The 14,794-nt window shown below is 48.1% G+C and overlaps 1 protein-coding gene across 1 annotated transcript; it reads right to left on the bottom strand.

The window, feature by feature from the left end:
• Nucleotides 1-11,835: 11,835 nt before the first annotated feature.
• Nucleotides 11,836-13,975, bottom strand: DDIT4 (DNA damage inducible transcript 4). The gene is made up of 3 exons (XM_061161764.1): nt 13,818-13,975; nt 13,436-13,691; nt 11,836-13,162 (listed from the first exon to the last, which is right to left on the bottom strand). The coding sequence occupies exons 2-3, from the start codon at nt 13,629-13,631 to the stop codon at nt 12,669-12,671; spliced, it is 690 nt and encodes a 229-aa protein (XP_061017747.1). The 5' UTR covers nt 13,632-13,691; nt 13,818-13,975; the 3' UTR covers nt 11,836-12,668.
• Nucleotides 13,976-14,794: the final 819 nt, after the last annotated feature.

Below are 14,794 nucleotides of genomic sequence, written 5' to 3'. Positions count from 1 at the left end.
GTACTAAGGTTCTAGCAGAGAAAATGTAGATGTAGGAGATGAGGCTCCCCCTCACCCTGGGAGGGAGCCCACCACTTCACTGGTCCCGGGTCAGTCCTCATCACATCTGGTGCACATTCCCACCTCTGGCCCTGGCGCTGTCGTTCCCGTGCTGGTTCTGGAGCCTTTCTGATAGCTGGGCCTGGGCTGTTGCCAGCCGTGCTGCCAGAGGCACTCCATGTGTTGGAGTTATGCACTGTCCTGGGGGCAAGTTGCTTTCTGTTTCTACAAGCAGAGAGGAGTTTCCTCAGGGACTGAGACTGTTCTCCCTTGCCCCCTGTGTGGTCCTCCTCTGGGACCTGGCAGAATTTGTGCAACAGGCAGCAACTGTGATTTTGAGGGACCCTAGGAAGGTCCTTCTCTAACCCCTATATTCCTCCTTTACTTTTGAAAATTCCACCATTAAATAGGACTTCACTCCTTTCATTCCTGTTAAGATTCAGATTCCTCTGAGAGGGGGGCATAGTAGGTCTTATTACTCATTCACACTTTAGTGAGAAGTGGTTCACAGAATCTTTCCGGAGAGCAGGTTTTGTGATCATGGCCACCATTTATTGAGTGCCTGCCATGCATTCTCCCCTGATTCAAGAGTTTCTCATACATTATCTCACTTAAATCTCACAACTCTGTGACATGAGTGCTGAAATCTTCCTTGTTTTACAGATAAGAAAACTGCCCACAGAGGTTAAGCATCCTGCCCAAGGTTTGCAAGCAGTGCAGCAGGAATTTGAGTGTAGGAAGTCTGATTCCAGAGCCTACACTGCCCATCACTGCACCAAGACAGTCCCTGACACTCTTCAGTTTACGAATGGGTTCAGTGTATTCACAGAAATCTTTTGGACCTCCCTACAATTCATTGAGTGAGTTGGTAGTATCATCCTCATTTGTCAGAGGAGAATGTTGAAGAGGCTAAGTTCAGTCAACTGGCAAGAGGCGGATGCAGAATTCAGACCCAGCACACTCCCATCTCTGCTCAGCTCTCCTCCCTGACCACATGTAGCAACACTCAATGAGAGGAGCTTTGAGGCAGCTCCCGGATGGGAGAAGGAGGATGCAGTGGGCACAGAAGCAGATCCTTCCTCTCTTCTCCCCCTCCTCCCTCCATCTCTTCCTTCTTTTCTTCCTTCCACTCATTCATTCATCCACCTGGGCAGCAAGAATGGTCAAAACAAATGGCCCTCGTGCCCTCACAGAACTGACAGTCAAACAAAAACACTTGCCATTTCTTAAGTGTGAAGGATGAGCTGGGCCCTGTGCTGAGAACTGAACATGCATCATGTTTCAGAGCCCTGTTTATCAGGTAGGAGACTGGGTCTTAGGAAGGGCAAAGTGCATTGTGTCACTCATATTTTAAGCCCATTCAGACTTCAGGGTTCCGAAATCTCACCATTGGGCTGAACTGCCTCCCTCTTGGGGTACAGTGTGGAGCCAGTGAATGTTTTTGAAGTGATAGACACACGGACACACACACACACACACACAGAGCCCTGGCTCTGTGACCCTAGCACCAGAGTCAGCCATCTCTGCTGTCTCCAGCACCCTCCCTACTACCAGGAGCCAGGCCCCATCCCATACAGAAAGGTGACGGGAGAGGCTGGTACACTTCAGAACCTCTGGGTTGAAACTCCCAGGGACATTGAAGGAGAGTGATCTAACCAGAGGTCCTGGAAGGAGAAACCAGGGCCCGGGGGAGCGGGGAGGGGGAGGGCAGCTCCCTGGGCAGCCTTCCAGCACGTCTTCCTTGGGCCTCGGTTCCGTCTTCTGGAGGTCGCTCTGCTCACAGCTGTGTTTGAAGTATGAGCCCTCAGGCGGACACTTCCTAGAGCTGGCAGGGTGTGCCATCCTCCCCACTCTCTGACCTGGTTTTTCTAAGCTCTTCACAGGGATTTAGTTTCCTACTTTACAGATGAGGAAACAAGGCTCAGAGAGGCTGACCCATAGCCACATAATGAGTGTTAGAGATGTGACGAGAGCCCACCAAGGTCTGAGTCTACTGCCCTGGCAAGTATCGATTAAGTACTCAGTGGGGTGTCAGAGTCTGAGCTGTGCCCAGGACACACAGCAGTGAGCAAGATGGACTTGTCCTACCGCCAGGAGCACCGGTTCCGGTAGGGGGTGACAGACAAGGGAGGAAATGTTGAAAACGTTGACAGGACAAAGTGGCAAGAGCCAGGAGACCTTTGGCAGGCAGAGGTCGACTCAGGGTTGTCTCAGCTTCCGCACTTGGGAGGACCCGGGCAGAGCAAAGGTTTGGTGACTGGGGAGTTAAAGTGGGGAAAGCTGGGACTTGGGACCAATATTACTGGCTCAAGTGGGGTACTGACTGGGAGAGGGAGTTGGAACTGCCCCACCCTCAAAAATACCCAACCAAGGCCACTTTCGGCCTCTGTCGCTGCTTCTCAAGTGTGCTCTGCCTGCAGGGAGTTTCCACCTGTTGATTTCCTTGTCTTGGGTGATTTCCAGTCCCACTTGCTCTCCTGGAACCCAGTCCACTCATCGTTCTTGACAGGCATATACCAGGGTCACTCTGAGTAACCCTAGGGACCCAGGGTGACCTTAACTGCTTCTGATTCAGTTTGACTCATCCTCCCCATTTCTGGAAGGTGGCTCTTGGCCACTCTTACATCATGCTTGGGCACCCAGGGCTTGTGGGAGTGGCATATCTCCCTCCCTACTCTCGATGGGTTAACCAGGTGTTTAACCAGGTCTGTGTCACACAGGGGACGTGCGGGAGCCCTGAGGAGGGAGCCCTCGCCTGTCCAAATTAACTCACTCCCTCTCCAGCTCACATTGGACATCTCCTTTCCAGTGATCATGGACATTCTCCAGTCTACTTTCCTGCTTTTAACTGGAAAAGGACAATGTCTAGGAAGACTACTGTTGTTAATTGACTGCTTACTATGAGCTGGGCACTCTGTAGGCATCATCAAAGTCTCAAGCATTTCATTATTTCTTCATTTTCTAAATGTGGAAGGCAAAGTTCAGAGAGAGAACTTGACTTATCTGAGGTCACACTGCATGGGATTGGCTGAGCTGGAATTGGAACCCAGGTGTACTTGACTCCAGAGTAGTTTAGCCAGGGCCCCTCACCTACCACGCCCTCTGCCGCCCACAGGAGGAGGAGGTCAGTGGGAGATCATCCAACCCCCAGCCTGAGCTGGTGCAGATCCCGTCTCACACATCCTCAGGATCCCTTCATTGTGGTATTGGAGGGGATAGAAGCCCCAAGAAAAGCCACCATTTGCTTAACCCAGGGGTCTGAGGGCCATCACTGTCTTGGTGGGCAGAAGCCCAGACTACAGAGCACCCTAAGGTGATCACCTCGTGAGTGGGCCATACCTATGCTGCTTGGTAGGAGTTGTGGCTGGTCAAACCACCTCATTTTTAGGTGTGCCCAGGCCTGCCACCTCAGCTCCCCTGCTCTTTTCTCTCCTGTCTGCTCAAATCCCTCCCCCAGGTCTCTCCCACCCGACCTGCCTTCCCATCAGATGAGGCTGCATACCCTGCAGTGGACGCGAGTCACAGGTGGCTTTTGAGCACTTGAAATGTGACTAGTGCAGCCAAGGAACTGAGTTGTCGTGTTCTTTAATCAATTTACATGTAAGCTTAAAAGCGGATACTGGATGCAGTGATTAGAAAACATTAAAGTATGTTTGAAACAACTTGAATATGTGGGGTCTACTTTTTCAAATGCAAATTTTCTGAAACCTAAATATAGATCATTTTCTGACAAAAATTTAACAAGTGTTTTGTGTGTAAATGAGGTATGACATCTTGAAGACATAGTAAAATAAAATGTAAAAAGAACTCATTAATACTTTATGTTGATTGCATTGAAATGATAATGTTTTTAAGATATCAGATTAAAATGTTAAATATTATTGAACATTTAAATATTTAAACTATTATTGATTACTTTCACCTGATTCTATTTTTAATGTAGCTATTAGAAAAATTTTCAATTACTTATGTGGCTCATGTTGTATTTCTATCAAACAGTGCTAATCTAGAGGATAAATGTGTGGGTTCAAATTCTGGCTCAGTGTGTGCTTGAGCAACTTACCCAACCTCTCTGGCCCTCAGTTTCCTCACCATTAAGATAAAGATAATAGTAGCACTTCCCTCTTAGAGTTGTTCAGAGGAGTAAGTGAGATAATGTTTGTAAAGCATTTAGCACCGTGCTTGGCACACAGCAGTCCTCAGGAAAAACAACAACAACATTATTATAGGTTTCCTTTTATCATCGCACCCAATTGCAGTTCACTTAAACTCAACAATATATATGGAGAGCCAGCTATGTGCCTGACTCTGAGGAGTCAATGAGGAACAAGCTGGCCTCTGCTCTCAAGCAATGTGCATCTTCCAGGAGGGAGGTGGCCACTGGAAGAAACAAATAAGTACAGGTAGTGAGGAGTGCTGGGGAGAAAATGAAGCAGGGAGATGTTGCCAGAGACTGCTGTAGCAGGAGCGGCCAGGGAAGGTTTCCCTGTTTAGCATGACCGACTTGGAACCAACCAGGTGATGCTATGAGGGAAAGGTGTTTCCAGCAGAGGGAACAGCCAGTGCAAAGGCCACAGCAAATCCCCTGTGACGGCTGTCTGTCTCCTGTATTGCACCATCTGCTTCATCAAACTTTCCACTTCTTTCATCTACCTCTCTCCTGGCTACTGCCCAGCTCCTGTGCTCATGGCAACCTTTGTAAAGCTAGTCCACATTATTCCTCATCTGTTCAGCTGTCTCCTGTCTGCCCCGGAAAACCTCCTCCCTCCTCTGGCCCTCCAGCTCAGGTCCCCTCTTGTAGGAAGTTTCCCCTGATGGTTCCTGTCCCTGCTGGTCTCTCTCTGAGATTCTTCTAGACCGAACACTTTGTTCTACGCCATCCCCATTCCCATTCAGCCTATTCATCTTTCTGTGGCAGTTGTGCCCTCTTTTCCAGGGCAGGAACCATAATCAGGTCTTCCATTCTTCCTAGCACTCAGCCGAGCCGTCCATTAACACCTATGGATTGCCAGATCCCCAGGGAGGCATGTCTGCCCAGGCGGAGTGGAAAATCCCTGGCTGCGGGGAAGGGCCGTGGAAATTTCTTCTTAACATTCTCCTTACAGACATGGACTTGTCCCAGAAAGCAGCGAAGCATTTGCCCGGTGACCTGCAAGGCGGCTCTGTTCTTCCTCCCATCCCCACCCCACCCTAGGCTTGAACCCAGGGAGCAGCGATAGGGCGGGGCTCGGGAAAAGCCGCAGAGCCAGCACCTGGCCGCTGAGCTCTGCCCTAGAGATCTCTTGGTGTCATCCAGTCCCACCCCCCTCGGTTCAAAGATAAAGAGACAAGGTCAGGGGCAAAATCATACTAGATTGCAGATTTCCTCTCTCCAGTTTAAGCTCCTTCCATTGGCCCACGTTCCTGGGTTTCCTCATCTGTAAAATGGGAATAATAATAACATGACCTACTTCACAGGACTGGTGATACGTTAAGTGAGCTAAAGATGTAAGGATAAATGTAACCCTAAGCCTGCCCTTTCTCTAGCCCTGTGGTGGAGTGTGCAGTTCCCATTCTGCCTGCTGCTGACTTCTGGGGGTGCGGTGGGGTGGGGTGGGGAGGGCGGGAGGGCCTTGAAAGGGTTTGATGTTTTCACTAGGGGCTGGCAGATTCCAGCAAGATTTGCCCAGTGTTGTCTGTAGGTCTACAGCACGTCTGGCTCATATTCGTCCTGCTGCTTTTTTAAATGTCAGTAGATGCAAATTTGGTGAGTAAAGTACATACTCACTTAACATTGTTACTGAAGTCACAGGCTTGTTATGTATTCACTCAATGAATGATGGTAAAAGTCAACATTTTTGGAGACTGAGAATTGGTTGGGGGCAGGTTCTCCAACCTTCAACCCTTTCTCTCCTGGGGCCCAGGCCCCTCTCCTGTCCTCTGAGATGTGCCAGCCCAAATCAACTCTATGACTCTGTCCTCATGCTTCAGATTATCCTCTCCCCTCTGAGGGAATGGGAATGTGGTGATAGGAGGCCCAGGAGAGTGAATGAGAAAAACTGCTTTCACATTTTCAGGGCTGAAATCTCATCCTTCCTACTCTGGGACCCTGTTCTCAATCTGTCTCCAAATTCCTGCAGATTCATCACCCTCATTCAGCCCTTTACCACTTACCTATGGGCATGAGTGCAGTGGGCTTGACTGTGGAGACAATTTGGGCCTGAATGAAGATGTGGAGAGGCATAAAAGTGCTTGGAAGTGTTGTGCACTGTTGGTAGGAATTTAAAATGGGGAAAATGATATAGAAAACAGTATTGTGATTCCTTAAAAAATTAGAATTAGAATTATCATATGATCCAGCAGTTCCACTTCTGAGTATATATCCCCCCCAAAAATAAAAGCAGAGTCTCAAAGAGATATTTGTACACCAATGCTCATAGCAGCATAATTCACAATAGCCAATGGAAGCAACACAAATGTCCTTTGACAGATGAAAGGATAAGAAAAATGTGGTATATCAATATAGTGAAATATTATTCAGCCTTTAAAAGGGAGGAAATTATGACATTTGCTGTAATATAATTGAACCTTGTAGACTTTGGGCTGAGTGAAGCAAGCCAGGCAGAGCAAGACAAATACTGTATGACTCCACTTATGTGATGTATCTAGAGACATCAAATTCATAGAGATACAAAGTAGAATGGGGTGGGAGATGGGGTATTGTTATTTAATGGGTGTAAAGTGTCTGTTCTGCAAGATGAAAAAGTTCTGGAGGTGGGCTGCACAACAGTGTGAATATATTGAACACTACTGAACTGTACACTTAAAAATAGTTAACATGGTAAATGTTATGTGTATTTTACCGTAATAAAAAAGAAAGTATTTGAAAGTGGCTCCAATGGGCCTCTTGAGGAGTTGGTGGGTTTGAGATGTCATGGTCCTTTCCATTTGTCTTTTCTTTGACATATATGCATTGAGCATTTTCTAGAAGCCAGGCACTTTTTTAGGGCTGACATTCTGTTGGCAGAGTCAGACACTAAATAAAATTTGAACCAAAATGCTCATGGCTTCTCTTTGCCTTCCTTAGTGAAAAATTTACCATATTTACACTAAATGGAACCCTAATTATAGCACTATAATAATTTATGCTTTAAAATTTCTAGGGCTCATTTTATGTCCTTTTTCATGTGTGTTAAAATCTTTTAATTGACGTATAATTTACATACAGAAAAATGCACGCTTTTATTAGGTGTTCAATTCTATGGATTTGAAAAATGTATACTTAAAAAAAAGTTTTATTGATATAATTTACAGGTATGCTGCTGTCTGTGGGGTCGCAGAGTCAGACACAGCTTAGCAACTGAACTGCAGATTTCCTGTTAAAAGTGTACAGTTAATGGGTTTTAGTATATTCACAGAGTTGCAGAATTTAGAATGTTATCATCACTCCCAAAAGAAACTCCATATCTACTAGCATTCACCCCCATTTTCCCCTGTCCCTCAGGCCTAAGTAACTCATCTACTTTCTATTTCTATGATTAGTTTTTTCTGGACATTTCATATAAATGTACTCATACAATATGTGGTCATGACTTGCTTCTTTCACTTAGCATAATATTTTTGAGAACCATCAAATGTGGTAGCATGGATTAGTACTTCATTTTTTTAATTGACAAATAATATTTCCACTGTATGGATATACCATGTTTTATTTATCCATTCACATGGATGGACATTTAGTTTGTTTCTACTTTGATATTATGAGTAATGCTGCTATGAAGATTCATACATATGCTTTTGTGTGGACATACATTTTCATTTCTCAGGTATATCTTAGAAGTGGAATTGCTGTGTCATATGGTAACTATATGTTTAACACTATGAGGCACTACCAAACTCTTTTCCAAAATGACTGTACCATTTTACAAACCCTCCAGCAATTATGAGGGTTCCAGTTTTCCCACATCCTTGCCAATACTTGGTATTGCCTACATCTTTGATTATAGCCATTCTGGTGGTATGAAACAGTATCCTATTGAAGAGCTAATTTACACTTCCCGCCGTCTCTGGGGTCACACAGAGTTGGACACGACTGACGTGACTTAGCAGCAGCAGCAGCAGCAATGACCAATAGTTAAAACACTTTTTTTTTCATAAATGCTTATAGGGCATTCATATATCTTCTTCGAAGAAAGGTCTATTCAGATCTTTTAATTAGGTTGCGTGAGTTCTTTATATATTCTAGATGAAAATTACTTATCATGTATAGGATTTGCAAAATATTTTCTCCCAGTTTGTGGGTTGTCTTTCTACTTTCTTGATTGTGTCCTTTGAAGCACAAATATTTAAAAATTTTATAAAGTCTAACTTTATATCCTCTCTTTTAAAACTTGTATTTTTGGTGTCATATCTAAGAAGTCATTGCCTAATCCAAGATCATGTAGACTTACTTCTATATATTCTTCTAAGAATTTTATAGTTTAGTTCTTCCATTTAGGTCTGTGATCTACTTTGAGTTAATTTTTGTGTATACATAATTCTTTTAAAAAATTCAGATATTATGGTATAATTTACATTCAATAAAATTCACCATTTTAAGCATACATTTAATTAGTTTTATCTTATATAGATATACTTTTTTTTTAAATAGATATACTTTTAATCCTTCTTGATTGTTAGTTTTTTTCCTGGGAAGTTAGGGATAGGGAAAATTGAATATATACCCATTTTCTCTCTCTCATTTTTCTTTGCCTCACAGTTTTGCTTGTAAATGTATGTGTGTGATTATGTGGGAGTCTGTGTGTGTGAGAGAGAGAATTTTGACTTTAACATCAGCTTTTTAAGGGTTCCCACTTACTTTGGCTTTGTCTTGCAGGTCCACGGCCCCATTTAATTATATGTAAGTTGAATAAATGAATGCAGTAATCAAGTGACCATCTATCTACCAATGTCTGCCCTCTGGAGCTATCAGTACCGCTTGGCCACAGATATTTTCATGCAGCTGCCCATTGTTGGGACTGAGATGGAGACTCCCCAGCTGGGCCCCTGCATGGATGTGTCTGGGTTTAATGAGCTATTTTCTAATTTGTGATTCCTTCATAAAGAGCCCCCCTTTCAGGATAATTATAGAGTCCTGTAATAATCTATTAATTGGGCCTGGTTTCTCTGCTTCATGTTTCCTCAGCTTGCTGCCCCAGCAGCAAAAGCAGGATGAGGCTGACCGGGACACCTGAGCTGGGGAACCGGGAGGGTTCTGTGAATTGAGCCAAAGGCCCAGGAGGTAGGAGACACTTTTCCCTTCTTACCCCTGCTGACTGAGCCTCTCTGAGCCTTCGAATTTCCTTCTGAAACATGAGGCAGAATTAAAGGAACCTTATGTAAAGGGTGCTTAATATGCACTGGGCTTAGAAAAATACAGCTTAGAAGTGATGCTATCTGAGCACATTAGCCCAATATGATGTTTTTTACAAGAACTTATTAAGGTTATATATTGACATGACTGTTGTTAAGATGACTTTTGAGCATTAGAGGAAAGTCAGATCAGAGGGGAAGCGAGTCAAAGGTGGCTTCTATCACAGGGTGTCCGCTCTGCCACAGCTCAGGGTCCCCATTTCTTGCCCAGCCACTGACTTCCTCTGCCAGTGGTGGACTCCAGTTATACCTTTTTCCAGATGGAAACTGCAGTCTTTCATTAATTCAGAAAGGTCTGAGTGTCAGTCTAACTACTGAAAATTCATAAACCCTGAAAACTGAGGTCCAGAGGGAGGTGGGAAATGACTTGCCCAGCATCTCAGCTCAGGATTCCCATGCCTGGACTAGTACCTATCCTTTCAGGCCACACTCATGGCCTTCCTGCCTCCAGATACATCAAGGAAGTCAATACAAATTGTATAGGCCAAACAGAATGATTTCAGAAAGCCTTTTTCAAAGTTGGATTTTATGTGGAAGTTTCATAAGCTTTATTAGCTTTCAATCTTGGCAACAGAGAAACCTGCTTCTTCTTCTCTTCAACAGCCCAATACCTAGGACAAAGCTCCCTTAGGCCTCTTAGGAGGTCTAAAAGCCCCAACCTGGGGGGTCTTTCTGTCCTATTTGGAAGGATTTTCAAGCACCGTGAGGATGAGGAAAGGCAGTCTGGCCACAGGAAAGAGCATCTTACCTGAACCTTCTTGGGAATGCAAGCTTTCCTCTGGTCTTCCATCTAAGAGAAAGAATGAACTGAGGGTTCTTGCTGCTTCCTGGTCTAGGAGAGGGTTAATGCTTACCACTCTATCCCTCTCTTGCCTCCAAACACCAATAAAACTCTCTAGACCTGATTGTTTTCCTCTTTGGGGGCCAGGGAAGCACAGTCGTGAGCATTGCCTCTGATCTCAGTTCCTGGGAGAGTGCCCCCAGACACCACCCAAGTGCTAAGCCTGCTTTACTTTCAGCTCCACCCTGAGGGGCTAAGAGTGGGCAAGGACAGCCAAGGTCAGAAGAAGATGGTCATTTAGGGGTTAGGCCTCTGTTAGTAAAGGTTTCTGCTCCAGCCTGGACCTCCCCCCAGCTCCAGATGCATATATCCAATCACCTACTCCACTTGGATGTCAAATAGACATCTATAAAACTGTTTACTAATCTGTAAAACTTTACTAACCCTCACCCCACCCACCCCTCCCAGGGTGGCTATCAGGAAGATGTGCCAAGAAGTAAGGGCTCTCTTAAAACTGCTCTGGGCACCTTCTTACTTTTTACCACTATTTTCAAATCTAGTTCTAATAACCACTTGATTCATCTTGGGGAACAAGTCATTTCATTCCACTAGAGACTTCTAGACCATCCCAAAGTTCAAGACCGTGTCAGGATCCTGAAGGAAAATGCAGATTCCTGAGGCCCTGCCCCAGACACATGCAATCAGAATCTCCACCAGGGCAGGGCGGGGGGTGGTCTGTGTTTAACTCAGGCCCCAACAGATTTGACTCTACAATCCGGTGGAAGAACTACTGTTTCACAGTTGGGCAAACAAGGCCTGTCTCAGACAAGGAAGAGAAACAAGGGAGATAACAACCCTCCAGAGGCTGGTGTAGGAGGATTGAGAGTCGCTGGGGAGGGAGGAGTGGGAAGGCCCCTGGCCTTCATCTGGCCCAACCCCAATTTCACTGATAAGGAAATTGGGGCCCAAAGAGTATAATGAGTCCAGGGCACCAGGAACATTCATGAAATGTCCTGCAGTCCCCTGGCTCCCGAAGCCCTCACCACACCTCCTGTGTGTGTTGTGTGTGTTGTTTCTGCCTGGCAGGTCTTGCCCCTCTCTGAGCTCTAAGTTCCTTGTCTAGTCAGAGGCTTGAACAAAGTAAATAAGTCTTTTTCAAACTCCATTCCTTAATGCTCCTGCTCCCTAGCCTTTTCTTGTCCAGAGAGAAAATGTGTAATCTTCATGACTGTAGAACAAATAGAACTGTGCCTTTTTTCACACACAAAAAATGTCTCTTGCAGTCCTTTAAGTGCCTGGAAGAACCTTGGGCTCAGTAGTCCTTTGTCCCAGGCCCTTCTAACCCAAGGCAATCAGGTGAGTTCTTTCTACTGAGACTCTATGAGAGGTCTGACTCCCTCCTCAGCTTCCAGGGATTTTCCTTGGTAGCCTCAGCCAGCAAAGCCAAGGAGCCAGGGTTCTTGACAGAGAGGGCGCTCAGCCTACACACCTCCATTACCATGCGGGCAGGGGGGTCTCAGAAAGGGACAGAGAAACACAGAGCTGCACCAGAGTCTGATGAAACCCACCTTCTACAGCACCCATCCCCCTCCCTTTGATTTCATGGCACTAATGAGAGACAACTGTTTTAACAAACTTTTTTTTATTAGAAAAGTAAAAAACATTGCATAGGTCTTAATACTTGAACATCAAGTGTATTCATGAACAGCGAGTATCTTCATGTAAACAGTTCTAGATGGAAGATCCAGATGGTACTCCTCTGGGGGAGGGGTTCCAGCCCCCACCCCAATCAGCCCCATCCCCTCACAGCTCAACCCTTTAGTACACATCCAGGGATGGGCCACACACAGCTCCCAGGTGTATTTGTTCTTCAAGTGTAAAAGATCCCCAAGTGATCCTAACACCCACCCCTTCCTACTCTTACATTCATGCGTCTGTAAGATAGCTGCCTAGAACAGGTCAGTAGTGAAGCTATGATCAAAAAACAAAAACAAAGAACCAAACATTTGGGCCCTTCAGACCACGAGATACACAGATCACCTCGATGACCTCCCCCCTCCCACCAGGGCCAGCTATGGTGAAACACACATCCCTTGCAGAGGCCAGGGCAGCCCAGCTGCTCTCCTGGCTGTCACACTACTGTTGTCTTAACTGTCAGTAACAATAAAAATAATCGGGTACATGCTACATACACATCCAGTCAGAAGCCTGGTTGGCCCCTAAGCCTTTGTTTCATGCTACAGTACTGAGGGGCAGCGTGTGCCTCCAACCAGCTCACATCTCAGTCAGCTTCCCAGGGAAACACTGTGTTTCCCCCACCTCGACTTTCCTGCCCCTCAGGTGGCTGTTGTCAGTTTTCTAAGGGCAGGCACCAGTCCCTCAGCCTCTGCCTGCCCCCAACCCCAAAAGTTCAAAATGTCTCTGACATGGGGGCATTACTGGCCCCCCAGGCCCAAGTTCAACACTCCTCGATGAGAAGTTGCTCCGAGCTGTACAGTTTCTTCTTGATTACTCTGAAACCAGTGCTCAGCGTCAGGGACTGGCTGAAGCCAGGGACGAAGGGGGAGTTGGCAGAGCTAAACAACCCCTGGATCTTGGGCCACAGGCGTGAGTCCAGGCGCAGCACGAGGGTCAGCTGGAAGGTGGGCACCAGGCTGGGGTCGAGGGCCAGTTGCCCCACGCTGTGGCAGCTCTTGCCCTGCTCTACGCAGACGTCCAGCAGCGCCCCTCGCAGGCCGCACGGCTCGCTGTAGGCCAGGCGCAGTAGTTCTTTGCCCACCTGGCTCACCAGCTGACCCGGCATCAGCAGGCGCGCAGGGCGCCGCGAGCCCAGTCGGGCCTGGGCCAGGCTCTCCTGCAGCAGCTGCATCAGGCTGGCACACAGGTGCTCATCCTCGGGATCGCTGAGCAGCTCAAAGTCGGGCAGGGACACCCCATCCAGGTATGTAGAGTCTGCAAGGGAAAGCAATACGGGAGGATTAGGTAAGAGAAGCTCCAAACGGGGGAAGTGCCGTTTCGCTAAGAAACCAGCACTTCTTCCCACTCCGTGCCTCAGTTTATGCCCCACGAGAGTACCCTATACCTCAATTCCTCTCCTCTGCCTACCCCTTCTGCAATCCGGATTTTGATGGGATAGGAAATCTAGGTGGGCTTTTGACTCCTAGCGCGGTGTTTCTTCATCTCCTCAGCCCTTCTGCTCCCGTCCGGCTCCCGCCTACAGCTCACCTTCCTCCGGCCCAAAGCCACTGTTGCTGCTGTCCAGGGATTCGCAGTCCGAGCTCTCCAGGCTCGCGCAGCGGCCGAGTCCTTCTTCTCGGGCCGCCGACCCCCACGCTGAGCGCGGCGGCTGATTTGGGGTGGGAGTTCGGGACAAGGACGAGGACGAAGAGGACGACGAGAAGCGATCCCAAAGGCTAGGCATGGTGAGGATGGACGCCAGGGCGTCTGCAGATGAGCTCAGGGTGCGGGAGCTCCACAGACGCTGTAACAGAAAAGCGGTTCATATTAGGCGTCAGTCTGGGGGCTGGATCAGACAGAGCGCTAAGACCTCCCCCCACGGCCAAGGCCTCTCGGCTCAGCGATCAGCATACACAGAAGGGACACTCACCAGTTACTGCGGTCAGCGAGAACTGCTGGGACAAGTGCGTACTGCTGCTTGAATGAGTGCGCGAACTGGTGCCAAGCCCCGAGCTCTGCCCAGACCTGTCCCGTCTCCCCACCCGCACCTCCCCCTAGGCCTGCCGCGGTCCCTAGCACCAGCGCCGAGAGACCTATAAGGGCTAGTGCAGAGAGGCCACACCCCTTCCGTGCGGCGGCCCAATCCAGACCCGGGAGTGTGGCCCACCTCGGCCAATGAGCTTCAGGCGCACGTTCGCAACGTTCTCTCCTGCCCAGTGACAGCCGCCTGGCCCCGCCCCTGTTGAGCCCCAGAACGCTCGGGGACGAACCCCCTAGCCGCGGCCACGCCCCCTTTCTGGAAGGGATCTGTGGCGGCTGCAGCTGCCAAGGTCCCCGAGGGCGCTCGCGGCAGGGGAGGATCAAGGAAAGACTTGTTTATTATACGGTCGTATTTCTGATGGAGGGGGTAGGCCGCAGCCGCGCGGGGGAGGAGGCAGGGGAACTTGAGGGGGCAACAGGAGGGGAAAACCGTTGCACCCAGCGTCTGAGAGCCTGCGAACTATGGGCACAGTTGGGTGCACGGCTGCATACTCGGGGGACCGCGGCGCGGGGAGCAGACGTTAATCCAGCCGGCTCTCGCACACGTACCCCACGCTAACCTTGCCTTACGAAAGGACTGGGGGTGGGGTCCAAAGACTGGGCTGCTCCGGGCACCGTTCTCCCTCTTCCCGGCCGCCTCACCTGCCCGCCCGCCTATTACTCTACAGCCCCAGGGGATGGATTAATGCGGGGGCCAGGGTCCGTGCCCGGAATGTGAGCCTGGTCCCCAAACAGTGTCCGCTCCCTCCAGCTGCCTACAAGAAGAGGGTTTGGGAAATGTGGTTAAAGCAGTATTGATGGGCCCGGATTCCTAGCGCTTGGTTCTCGAGCTGGGAACTGACTCTCATATCATAGAGACACACAGAC

The sequence above is a fragment of the Dama dama genome, chromosome 15 (genome assembly GCF_033118175.1).
Source record: "Dama dama isolate Ldn47 chromosome 15, ASM3311817v1, whole genome shotgun sequence".
In the NCBI taxonomy this organism is placed as follows: domain Eukaryota; kingdom Metazoa; phylum Chordata; class Mammalia; order Artiodactyla; family Cervidae; genus Dama; species Dama dama.
Note: the sequence above shows the minus strand (reverse complement) of the source record. Positions and strands in the feature narration are given on the sequence as shown.

Bases quoted from the DNA above. Each gene is read 5' to 3' on its own strand.
- DDIT4 (XM_061161764.1), bottom strand. From the start codon at position 13,631: ATGCCTAGCCTTTGGGATCGCTTCTCGTCGTCCTCTTCGTCCTCGTCC. The intron at 13,163-13,435 runs GTGAGCTGTAGG...TTTCCCTTGCAG, and splicing joins TGGCTTTGGGCCGGAGGAAG to ACTCTACATACCTGGATGGG.